The sequence below is a fragment of the Cebidichthys violaceus genome, unplaced genomic scaffold (genome assembly GCF_023349555.1).
Source record: "Cebidichthys violaceus isolate CVI_PGR_0920_01 unplaced genomic scaffold, fCebVio1.0.p SCAF_44, whole genome shotgun sequence".
Taxonomy (NCBI): domain Eukaryota; kingdom Metazoa; phylum Chordata; class Actinopteri; order Perciformes; family Stichaeidae; genus Cebidichthys; species Cebidichthys violaceus.
Window position 1 is genome coordinate 1,859,404 of NW_027176639.1, and position 12,679 is coordinate 1,872,082.

A 12,679-nucleotide genomic window follows, 5' to 3' on the forward strand; every position below is an offset into this window, starting at 1 on the left:
TAGCTGGGTTTACAAGTTCTCCTTCTCTGTTCTTCTGTTCATTTGAACTCCTTTTCTTCTCGTCAGGCTGATGCCCATCATAGAGGGGGGCACATACAGGGTGTGGTCGAGGACTCAAGACCTGAAGCTCAGTGCTGTGCAGTCCTACGATCCCAACATGGACCCAGACAGCCAGTCACTGCTCCACTACCACTGGGAATGTCAAAGCACCTCTAAGGTAAGTTAGATCAGCTTTGTCTTGTTAGATTCACACTTGAAACGGCTTTCAGACTTTCAGACTTATATTTGAGCCGCACGCTGATATCTAAGTCTTCTAGTTGCAGCACCAGGTAGTAACAAGGAGGAATGTTTAATGTAGAGACGGGATCGAACGTGTACGCTTAATATGTGAACAAATGCAAAGAAATACAAATAAATAAAACAAGGATTGGCAGCTACTCAGGTTGCCCTACATTGCATACAAAGCAGATGTAGCCGTTACACCTATTAAACTAGATCTATTGTTTATTAGTAAATGATGTCCATATGAATCTGTCAGAGTAGAGAATAATGAGAGAACGAGTGATGTGTTAAAATGTCTTCCAGTACAGGAGGACTCCTGTGGTGAGACAGGACGTTGTCGCTCTCTGGTAGAAATAAAAGTGTTAAAATGTTGAAACCAAACTCCACTCTCTAGCATTTTACTGGTCTTTAAATAAAAACTGATTTGTAAGGCTGATTTTGAAGGACACATTTGATTTAAGTGTGTATGCTTGTGTGTAAATTAATTTTGTGTTTATCACACTCGTCATTTTTTTGGCTGGGTGGGAATACATTATGCCTCAGTGCACCACAATATAAGACCCGATGGGATGGGTGTATCCTGCAGGAGTAGAAGAGTGTGTGTGTGTGTGTGTGTGTGTGTGTGTGTGTGTGTGTGTGTGTGTGTGTGTGTGTGTGTGTGTGTGTGTGTGCATCTAAGCAGACAGGCATTTAAAGGGTTATGTAACTGTTTAGAGATGAATTCAACATTCCGCAGCTGGTGCTTTGCTCCCCACCCTGACAATTACAGTACACACATAAACAACATGCACACACACACACACACACACACACACACACACACACACACACACACACACACACACACACACACACACACACACACACACACACACACACACACACACACACACACACAGCTGTGTAGTGCTGCTGATAAAGAAGAAGAAGAAGAAGAACACTCAGTCTGACTACAAAGAGTAGAACAGTTTGTACTCTGGTAGAAGGACTGAAACGATGAAGACAACGAGTCGAGAGAAACTCTTGAGTGTCTTTTTATAGTTTTTAAAACTATAAATATGAATAAATCACATATTTCTGCGTTCAGGGCGCAGAGCACTGCTCCAGTCTGAACTTCGGCCTCGGCACCAGCGACCCGGTGCTGGGAATCTCCGGCTCCGAGCTGGAGGCCGGCGTGGAGTACACCTTCAGACTGACCATCAGCAAAGACGGCATGCCACCGGAGTCCACCACACAGACCGTAAGTGCACACATTCTACTGCACACATGAATACTTATCGAATGTTTTATTCTGAGGCCGTTGGCAGCAGTGTTACCTGCTATATTTACTCAAAATAACCATTCTGTCCTGTGTGCTTTGGGCCTCCTCATCTTTTCCTACTCTAACATTAACATGTTGAGTTTGTGTTTGGTCATCTGTCTTCCCCTCACTCTGACTCTGTCCTGTCGGCTTTCTGACCGGAGCGACTGCATCCTGTCCACTGCCCGAGTTGCTGACGTTCGACCACATGTATGCGTGTGCTTGACAGGTGCTTGTCCAGAGCGGCCATATTCCCATGGTGTCTCTGGAGTGCGTGTCCTGTAAGGCCCAGTCCATCTATGAGGTCAGCCAGAACTCCTACGTCTACCTCAGAGGAACCTGCACCAACTGCCAGGGCTTTCACCGTGGGGTAAACACACACACACACACACACACACACACACACACACACACACACACACACACACACACACACACACACACACACACACACACACACACACACACACACACACACACACACACACTCCAAATCCAACTCCTTGTGTCACAGCACAGTGATGTCACTTCACCACAGAAGCAACAGGGAAATCAACATTTCCAGATCTCCTTGTGCTCCACCTCTCTCCTTTACTCAGACGTTCCCTGTGATTCCTGATGTGTGTGTGTGTGTGTGTGTGTGTGTGTGTGTGTGTGTGTGTGTGTGTGTGTGTGTGTGTGTGTGTGTGTGTGTGTGTGTGTGTGTGTGTGTGTGTGTGTGTGTGTGTGTGTGAGAGAGTGAGGTCATAGTACAGCTGGAGCCAGAGGCGATATGTTTGGTCCTTACTAACATGGGAAACATTTTAAAAAGGCAAAACACTGGTTGAGTCACTGGGCCTCAGATTGCACATACTAGCTGACTCAGATGTCAGACCTGGGTCACGTTATTTTATGATCTCACTGTATTTCAGTGTCCATACTGAACAAAGTGGTACTCTTTGTGTATATCTTACTACATGTAGTTCTCACAAGTACATGTGTCATCAGACGAGTAAAACGACTTCTTCAAAGCCTGAATGAAAGCCATCAAAGTAAGAACCGAACACAGTGAGGCAAACATCAAAGCATATTCAAAAATAAGATACATAAAGTCGTCCCTTAAATGAAAGCTGCTCATTAAACGTATCATTGCTGTTATATTTATGTAGCTTGCTTTTAGTAAACTCTTTCTCTCTGTGCCTCTCAGCGCTGGAGCGCCATGACGCTGCAGAACCAGACTCTGGTCCTGGACTCCTCCTCCACCACCACAGGAAGCGACGGCATGAATCTGGTGCTGCGGCAGGGCGTCCTTCGCCACGGAGACTCCTACAACTTCACGCTGCACGTGACCGACGGCAGTCTGGATGGCGATGGCGCCGCCTCCATCACTCTGCACCACAACATGCCCCCGGCTGGCGGGGAGTGTCACCTGAGAGGAGGAGGGGAAGCGGGGATGGAGTACGGGGAAGATGGCGAAGGCTGGAGGATACGCACCCTGCTGGACCGGGTCCACTTCAACTGCTCAGGTAGAAGATGGACTCACTCTCTCACACAGCTTGTTACCTTTCAGTCTTTCCCTTTGTTTCATATTTTGGATTCTGTTAAATCTCTCTTATCGAATTAGGAGATCCGTCCATTACTCATCACGTTTTTACCAATTTGTCATCTTTGCTTGTCTTTGTTCCCTTTGTCTTCCTCACTCTCTTGCCTCCAGGTTACAGTGACCTCGGAGTGTCAGAGACTCCTCTGCTCTACAGTTTACTGGTGACGCGCTGCAGAGAGGACTACTGCGAGGACTTCTGTGTGTACAAAGGCAGCAGCCCGGAGCACTCGGCCTTCCTGCCGCCCGGTTTCAGCTCAGCCCGGCATCGTGTAGCCGTGTCCATCACAGTGGAGGACCACCAGGGAGCTGCCATCACTGCACTCAACAAGTACCTACATGTTACTAAACGGTTATGGGCAATAGCAGCAGCTCCTGTAAACCAACAGGACTGGAGAAACACACCAAGTCCACATAGCTATAGAAAAGTTCAAATCAGTATATTCAGGAACTGTTTTGTGTTTGTGTCCAGGTCCATTGAAGTTGTGCTGCCAGACGTGCCACGTGAGTACAAGAGCCTTCCTCATTGGCTGTCTGAGCTGACAGACAGCCAACTCAAAAAGCTGTTGGAGCAGGGAGACTCCCAGAGGGTCCGAGAGTTATCGTTGGCTCTCATTACAGTGCTGAACGAGGTAGGAGGGGCCTATCCGTACCGTTATTTATCAGGTGATGTCACACGAAGCACTCTTATACGCGTTTGCCTTCTTCCAGTACGAGCAGACCAGGGAGTCGGCCCGCGTGTCCCAACACGAGCGCGGTTACCGAGTCAGAATCCGCAGCAACATCACCAGAGCGCTGACCGCTCTCGACCTGACCACCGTCAATGACATCCAGCAGACCTCCGCCGCTTTGGCTCAGTGCACGGTGAGCAGGAGGCGAGGGAGGCGAGGTGGGAAGGGAAGGAAAGAGGGCAAGAAAAGAAACTAAGCAGACAAATGACGAGTTGTGGTTTCTTTTCCAGGCGGTGAGTCGAGAGTTCATCTGTGAGGAGTGTCAGAACAGCACCCTGAACAAGCTGGAGTCCATGCTTGAGATACTGCAAACTGACACCAAGCAGGGAACCGTCACTCCCACTGAGATAGCCGACAACATCCTGAACATCATGGGTAGGAGACGACGTTTTGTAGAAGTACACTGCTCCTTTAAATGCTTCGGACCGGTCAAATGCGTGTATCTGTTTGTTTATGACAAATGTAATGAAGTTGTATTAATTAGGAGCTAAAACTGCTGCTCCTGCTCATAATGTATCTCCATATGTCTCTTAGCCGTTAACCTGATCTTGTGTCGTCCCCCTCCCTCCAGGTGATCTGATCCATCAGGTCGGCCAGTCAACATCCCAGTCTTACCTCCAGCTTTCCTACTTGGACTCCCTCTCACATCCCTCCGCCTCCTCGTTTCCCGTCTCCGGTGAGGAGCAAGGCGGCGCCCCTTTAGACCCCTCCCCCTCCTCGCTGGAGCCGCACCCCCTGCGAGTGGCGGCGAAGGCCTACAGCCTGTCCTCGGTCCTCATGAGGATCCTCATGCATGCCCGCGTGCTCAATGAGGAGCCGCTGGTGCTGAGGGGGGCTGAGATCGCTGCCACAGGAAAACTGGCGGACCCCCAGAGCCTTCTCTGCTACCATGACAACAACAGTCCAGGTGGGCTCGTGTGCTTAGTGTCTCATGAACTGATGAACGTTCTGTTTCTGTGGGTGGTGACGTCGGTCCCCTACATGTATAACAAGTTGTACATCGTAAACAGGAGAGTGCATCATAACTATATTTATCAGTGCTTCATCTTCTCTCGTTTATATTTGCAGAGTGCCAGCGGTTCTCCATCCCCCGAGCATTCAACCACAGTCTTGGCAGGGCTGCAGCAGGAAACAGCATCATGCAGCTCCTGTTTCAGGTAACATGATGGAGACCACTCAGTCGAAGAACAGCATGAAAGCTGCTGGCCTCTCATCAGTGCACACACACACACACACACACACACACACACACACACACACACACACACACACACACACACACACACACACACACACACACACACACACACACACTTGCCTTGGTGTTTCACCCTCGCTTCAGATCAAGCTGTCACCACTGTGCTCCTCCTCTCATCACTGTCTCTCGCTCCTTCTGTTCCTCAACAGGTGGACTCAAACCCCTTCCCCTTCAACTATGTGGCCAACTACACCGTCTCTACCGAGGTGGCATCCATGGAGTTCCGCACTGAAAACGGCACCCAGATTCCCATCTCCGGACTGGACGACAGTCTAGCCATCACCGTCGCTGTCAACAATGGAAACGCTGGAGCGGAAGCAGATCCCGAGGGTTCTGGTACCAGAGGGATCCCCACGGCTGGAGCTGTTAACATGAGCCACTGTGACTCCGTCATCGTCAGGGTCAGCACGGGAAACACCAACAGAGAGGCGGGGATGTTCGTGCAGCTCAACTTTACCGCTCTGCAGGGTGAGCGCTCACATCCACCAGACGATTGATTCACTAGAACAAACACAACCATGGTCGAGCTTACAGACGGACAGATGGGGGGAGGTTCTAGAAGCTGGTGTTGTGTTGTCTGCATCATGAAAACGATGGACCGCTTGTTGTCATGTTTATTATTCTCACTTTCATTGCGATGTGTCCAAGAGGCTGGGGTCCTCACAGCGATCAATAAAGGACCAACCTGTTGATGTGGCCCCTGCAGTATGAGAGGCGGTGTGAGTTCATGAATGGGCTCAAATGGGCCAGATGTGGAGATCACATACTACCTATGTACACTCAACGTGATTTAATGTCTGATAAATAGTTACTCTCTTTACTTAGTTACTTGTGACCCAGTTTGATTCTTCTTGTTCTGTTCCTTCTCCAGATGCCAGACAGGAGAGTAGAAGAGAAGAGGATGTGGAGGAGCCGTACATCACAGCCTATCTTCATTCACACGAGAGACCCGATGAGTTCAACTGCACTGACACGAAACGCATCACGCTCGGTATGACCAGGGGGCAAGATCTCGACCACAAGAAGTACACCTTCTTCCTGTCGCCAGAGTAAGAGCTCCTGTTCATCCACTGCTGTGTAACGTGATGTGTACTTATTGTGTTGTATTGTCCGTGTCCACCGAGGGCCTGCGGTCGAGCTCTGAGGTTACCTCGTCATCCACTAAAACCAGATGTTTCTTCCCCGTCCTGCCCAGGTCGTACGACACCACGCTGGACTACTTCATCAACGTGAGCACGCCCTGCGGCGCCGGCTCCCAGCCTGTGGGTGTGTGTCTGGAGGTCGGGGTGTTTGCTTCTCTGTGTCAGTACTTCAGTGAGAGTGAGAAGCAGTGGCGGACAGACGGCATGGTGCCGCTGGCAGAAACCAATGCCAGCAGAGCAGTCTGTCGCACCAGGCACCTCACGGCCTTCGCAGCAGGCCTGTTTGTACCGGCCGACGCCATCAGCTTTAAAGTGCCGGTCAGCGATCACGAAGGCAAACACTTTGTTGTGCGCGTGTTCCAGATGAACACGCACTTTAAACTGTGTTTCTCGTCCCTTAGGAGCGCTCTGGGGCACCGAACGTGGTTGTGCTGTTGGTGTGTGTGTTGGGCTTACTAGGCTACGTTGTGGCTGCAGCCCTCTCGGACAAGTTGGACCAGTTGGATCTGCGCCGGGCTGGTGTGGTTCCACTCTGTGGCCAAGATGGACTCTTCAAGTATGAGGTCCAGGTCAAGACCGGCTGGAGCCGGGGGGCAGGTGAGTTGAATACGGGGACAATTTTAGACACCGGTCAGGATGGACACACGAGTTGTTTAATAGCTCAACGAGTATTTACAGTTTAATATTCATACTAAAAGGTACTTACTGCCGTATCGCTTTAAAAGACGACTCTGATTAAACTCTTATTGCATCAACCGTTTAAGATGTGGTCTGACCTTTCTTCTGGTTTCACTGCCGTAATCATCTGAATATCAAAAACTACATTACTACAAGGTGAACATGGTCAAAGGAGCGTCTCTGCAGAGCTCAGATCTCAGCCGCTCTGTTCCTGCAGGCACCACAGCTCATGTGGGAATCAGTTTGTACGGACGTGAGAGCCGCAGCGGACACCGCCATCTCGACAGCAGAGGAGCTTTCACGCGCAACACTCTCGACATCTTTCACATCGCCACAGACACCAGCCTGGGCAGTGTCTGGAAAATACAAATTTGGCACGACAACAAGGGTACGGAGTCCCACCACCTGTAGTCACACAGTAGCCACCAGGTGATGTTTTAACCCGTGTCTTGACCCTCCGTCAGGTCTGTCCCCGGCATGGATGCTGCAGTACGTCTTGGTCAAAGACTTACAGACAGGAAGCAGCTCCTACTTCCTGGTTGAGGAGTGGCTGTCTGTCGACAACGAGAGGACTGACGGACAGGTGGAGATTGAGGTGGAGGCCTCAGGTGAGGAACTACGACCTCATCATCCGTTGTGAGCGCTCGCTGTCGCAGGATGCCGTTTTCACTCCGTGGCGTTCCCGTTTCCTCTTCCCGTTTCCTTCAGAGGAGGCTGTGCTTCGTCAGCTGCCCCGGCGTCTGCGGTGTGAGCTCCAGAGGGCGCTGTGTGAGAGTCACCTGTGGCTGTCGCTGTGGGAGAGACCCCCCCGCAGCCCCTTCACCCGCCTGCAGAGAGCCACGTGCTGCGCTGTGCTGCTGCAGCTCTTCGTGTTGGCCAACACGCTGTGGTACAGCATTGTGGTGGACAAGAGATACAGGTACAGGAAGGAACGTCTCCTCGCTTCGTGTCCACATTACTACGGGTGATTCCTTCATTTCAATGCCGTCCTGTGTTGCAGCCCGCGGGCCGTGTCGAGGTTGTCTTCATTGAATGGAGAGACGGTGGCAGCAGGCGTGGTGACCTGTCTGCTCGTCTACCCTCTCTACCTGCTCGTCTTCACGCTCTTCAGAATGAGCCGCAGTAAGGTAACAGAAACCTGCTCACAGCTGTGACTCGATCCAGCCTTTTAGTGCCTCACATAGGCCAAAGGTGAAGCTAAACGTTGTCTCTGTGTGTGAACATCAGTGCGTGTCTGTGGAGCAGGTGCCACCTCAAGTGGACCAGGAGTCGGTGGAGATCGATGACTTCCTGGATGACTCCATGGCTGGAAGTTCTTTCCTCTTTTTTAACGGCGAGGTAAAGAATGGGATGAAGAGCTGTTGTATATTCTCTTGATTTGTTGTAGAATCAATATAAAAGTGATATATTGTTAAGAAACAATGCAGCAAAGCAACATGTTCTGCTTCTCCCTTGTGATGAGTCTCTCTCCGTCTCTCAGACCAACTCAGAAGAAACCACCGTGGATTTGCCCACTCCATCAACCAAGAGGTGAGAGAGTCTGTTGCCATGACAGCACATTAAGATATTGCATGACTGAAATTATTGGAAGACAAATACCAAGTGTGATTGCCAGCCGTCAGATGGAATGAGGATTAGAGAGAGTAGAAGAAGAAAGAGCATAAATAATGAAGAAAAGGAGGAAGTGGTTTGTGATTTGCACTAAAAGAGACAGAACAGAATTATAAATATATGATACGTCAGGAAAACGCTGTAAATTCTGAAGCCATAATTGTCTCATAATCTAGTGTGATTCATCATTTTTAGTTTTAAGAGAGACTAAATAAATGCTTCTCTGAGGTCGCGCTGCTTCACATCCATCCTAATCTCCCGCTTCGTCTTTCAGTGGGGAGAGTTGGTGCATGGCGGAGGAGGAGATGGAGGACGGGGATTGGCCGGAGCTGTTGAGTGACGTGTCTGTGGTGGGAGGGGCGGGGCATGGGGCGGGGCTGCCCCGGCTGAAGAGGGGTCAGGGGAGCCGGCACCTGGGCGTCGACATGAACTTTAACCCCGACGACGATGAGGGCAGCGACCAACGCAACAAATACTTCACCTCCTCAGGTAACTGAATCCTGTCGCACAAATCACTGTTGGTTTGTTGAGAACATGCAGCGCGCCGTCGTGTCGTTACACCGTCTGTGTCAAAGTGTAACTGAAACACAAGCCGGTGCTTTTCGTTCACAGACGAGGATCTGATCAAACACATCCTGGCAGATGGACAGAACTTCTTCCCTCAGACTGATGAAAGTGAAATGGCCGACCTGTAAGTTGTTCAGCGTTCCTTCATGAAATACAGCAAATGAACTTTGGAGTGTTTGTGGATTGAGTTTAATTAATTGTGTTAATTGTGTGTCAGGTTGAGCATTTTAGGAGATAAGACTGAAGTGATTCTCCGCCAGAAGCTGAACGAGCCGCTTCCTCTAGAAGCTGTGAGAAGAGACCCTCCGAGACCCGCCTTCATCTCAAATACAGGTGTCTGTCTGTCTGTCTGTCTGTCTGTCTGTCTGTCTGTCTGTCTGTCTGTCTGTCTGTCTGTCTGTCTGTCTGTCTGTCTGTCTGTCTGTGGGGGGGTTCTGCTGCTGATGGGTTTTACTTTAACCGAGGTCCAGAAGTCCCTTTAGCTGTCCGGTTGTGTCGTCTCTGCTGTTTTCATGAGTTGGTCGTGATCTTAAAGCTCTCAGCTCCTCGTTACCGTGGCGCTGTGACTTTAGTTCAGCGGTTTGACCTCCGTACGCTCACCGGTCCTCTCTCTCTGCAGTGGTGACCGACGTGTGTCGTCCCCGGCGGTTCCCTCCCTGGTGTGGACGCGCCGCCCTGTGGGGCAGCTGGGCGGGGATCGCCGTGGCAACTAGCGTTTCTATCTGGGCGGGTCGCGGGTTCAGTCATAACGTGGCCATGATGTGGCTCATCTCCTGCTTTGCCAGTTTCCTGTGTTCCTGCCTGCTGCTGGAGCCGGTGAAGGTAAACACTCACACATGCACACTCTTTTCTAACGTCCCATAATGCCTTCTGTTCTTTGTTGTATTCAACGCTGCAGTCAACATCTGCATGCATCACATGTCTGTACATGTTTAAGATCCCTTATGAGGATGATGATGATGATGATTATTCCTCTCAGCTCTCCTGATGTGTTCAGCTCGCTGTTTTACTTATATAAAGATGGAGACAGCAGCCAGCTATCAGCTGTGTGAAGATGAAGTGGAGTAATGAAGTCGCTCTCACACTTCACCTTGCTTTATTATCAGATTTAATGAAAACATAATCCTGTCCTTGAAACACTTAAAATGAATTCAAAATGCACAAACTTTTATTTTATTTTTATTCCTGACAATCTGCCATTTTATCCATGTGCTGCAGACAGCAAAGACTAGCTGACCATGTGTCTGAGGTCCCGTGAACGACCGCATGTAACGAGGTGTTCCTGGTTTTGGGTGGAGTAAACCCTCTTCCTTAGTTTCTGTCTTTTGAAGCGTTCCCGGTCTCTGTCCCACAGGTTCTGTGTGAGGCCGTGTACTACGCGGTGTGTGTGCTCCGTCTGCGTCCAGAGGACCAGGACGTCCTGGTGGAGTTCCCCCGGCTGGAGAGAGTGGTCCAACGGGTTCACAGGGTGAGTCCGCCGCAGGGCTTCGCTCTGTCTCAGGCTCGGCACCAGGCCCGCAAGGTCCACATGCTGCACACCATGCTGAAGGTGAGTCGGAGAGAGAAGACGCTGGAGATCGCCTCATGTCTGTACAGCTCTGTGTCTTATCCGTTCACCAAATGTTTGGATCTCATTTTCAGAACTTCCTGGTTTACATGTTCTTCCTGTTGGTGGTTTTGCTGCTCAACTACTCCGATTCAGCCAAAGATACACACGGCCTGAGGCTGCGCACTCAGCTGCAACGAGCACTACACACACCTGTGTACCACAACATCAGCAGGTACACACACACAAACACACACCTGTGTAGCACAACATCAGCAGGAACACACACACACTCAACACACACCTGTGTAGCACAACATCAGCAGGTACACACACACACACACACACACCTACACACACCTGTGTACCACAACATCAGCAGGTACACACACACAAACACACACCTGTGTAGCACAACATCAGCAGGAACACACACACACACCTACACACACCTGTGTAGCACAACATCAGCAGGAACACACACACAAACACACACCTGTGTAGCACAACATCAGCAGGAACACACACACACACCTACACACACCTGTGTACCACAACATCAGCAGGTACACACACACAAACACACACCTGTGTAGCACAACATCAGCAGGAACACACACACACACACCTACACACACCTGTGTAGCACAACATCAGCAGGAACACACACACACTCAACACACACCTGTGTAGCACAACATCAGCAGGTACACACACACACACACACACACACCTACACACACCTGTGTAGCACAACATCAGCAGGTACACACACACAAACACACACCTGTGTAGCACAACATCAGCAGGTACACACACACAAACACACACCTGTGTAGCACAACATCAGCAGGTACACACACACCTACACACACCTGTGTACCACAACATCAGCAGGTACACACACACAAACACACACCTGTGTAGCACAACATCAGCAGGTACACACACACAAACACACACCTGTGTAGCACAACATCAGCAGGTACACACACACAAACACACACCTGTGTAGCACAACATCAGCAGGTACACACTCACCAACACACACCTGCGTACCACAACATCAGCAGGTACACACACACCTACACACACCTGTGTAGCACAACATCAGCAGGTACACACACTCACCAACACACACCTGTGTACCACAACATCAGCAGGTACACACACTCACCAACACACACCTGCGTACCACAACATCAGCAGGTACACACACACACACACACACACACACTCAACAACACACACCTGTGTAGCACAACATCAGCAGGTACACACACACACCTACACACACCTGTGTACCACAACATCAGCAGGTACACACACTCACCAACACACACCTGTGTAGCACAACATCAGCAGGAACACACACACACACCTACACACACCTGTGTAGCACAACATCAGCAGGAACACACACACACTCAACACACACCTGTGTAGCACAACATCAGCAGGTACACACACACACACACCTACACACACCTGTGTACCACAACATCAGCAGGTACACACACACAAACACACACCTGTGTAGCACAACATCAGCAGGTACACACACACAAACACACACCTGTGTAGCACAACATCAGCAGGTACACACACACCTACACACACCTGTGTACCACAACATCAGCAGGTACACACACACAAACACACACCTGTGTAGCACAACATCAGCAGGTACACACACACAAACACACACCTGTGTAGCACAACATCAGCAGGTACACACTCACCAACACACACCTGCGTACCACAACATCAGCAGGTACACACACACCTACACACACCTGTGTAGCACAACATCAGCAGGTACACACACTCACCAACACACACCTGTGTACCACAACATCAGCAGGTACACACACTCACCAACACACACCTGCGTACCACAACATCAGCAGGTACACACACACACACACACTCAACAACACACACCTGTGTAGCACAACATCAGCAGGTACACACACACACACCTA

The 12,679-nt window shown here is 50.1% G+C and overlaps 1 protein-coding gene across 1 annotated transcript in view; it reads left to right on the forward strand.

Moving 5' to 3' along the window:
* pkd1a (polycystic kidney disease 1a) overlaps nucleotides 1-12,679 on the forward strand; it is a 50,124-nt gene that overhangs the window by 29,820 nt on the left and 7,625 nt on the right. The window contains exons 23-48 of the mRNA XM_068729133.1: nucleotides 67-217; nucleotides 1,370-1,522; nucleotides 1,812-1,952; nucleotides 2,769-3,087; nucleotides 3,276-3,492; nucleotides 3,634-3,793; nucleotides 3,873-4,025; nucleotides 4,123-4,267; nucleotides 4,464-4,799; nucleotides 4,961-5,049; nucleotides 5,300-5,618; nucleotides 6,022-6,199; nucleotides 6,346-6,610; nucleotides 6,694-6,889; nucleotides 7,188-7,358; nucleotides 7,435-7,578; nucleotides 7,679-7,889; nucleotides 7,971-8,097; nucleotides 8,198-8,308; nucleotides 8,451-8,500; nucleotides 8,856-9,070; nucleotides 9,194-9,272; nucleotides 9,366-9,481; nucleotides 9,768-9,970; nucleotides 10,503-10,697; nucleotides 10,790-10,929. Coding sequence (XP_068585234.1) covers nucleotides 67-217; nucleotides 1,370-1,522; nucleotides 1,812-1,952; nucleotides 2,769-3,087; nucleotides 3,276-3,492; nucleotides 3,634-3,793; nucleotides 3,873-4,025; nucleotides 4,123-4,267; nucleotides 4,464-4,799; nucleotides 4,961-5,049; nucleotides 5,300-5,618; nucleotides 6,022-6,199; nucleotides 6,346-6,610; nucleotides 6,694-6,889; nucleotides 7,188-7,358; nucleotides 7,435-7,578; nucleotides 7,679-7,889; nucleotides 7,971-8,097; nucleotides 8,198-8,308; nucleotides 8,451-8,500; nucleotides 8,856-9,070; nucleotides 9,194-9,272; nucleotides 9,366-9,481; nucleotides 9,768-9,970; nucleotides 10,503-10,697; nucleotides 10,790-10,929 — 4,584 coding nt within the window. The remainder of the gene's footprint in view (nucleotides 1-66; nucleotides 218-1,369; nucleotides 1,523-1,811; nucleotides 1,953-2,768; nucleotides 3,088-3,275; nucleotides 3,493-3,633; nucleotides 3,794-3,872; nucleotides 4,026-4,122; nucleotides 4,268-4,463; nucleotides 4,800-4,960; nucleotides 5,050-5,299; nucleotides 5,619-6,021; nucleotides 6,200-6,345; nucleotides 6,611-6,693; nucleotides 6,890-7,187; nucleotides 7,359-7,434; nucleotides 7,579-7,678; nucleotides 7,890-7,970; nucleotides 8,098-8,197; nucleotides 8,309-8,450; nucleotides 8,501-8,855; nucleotides 9,071-9,193; nucleotides 9,273-9,365; nucleotides 9,482-9,767; nucleotides 9,971-10,502; nucleotides 10,698-10,789; nucleotides 10,930-12,679) is intronic.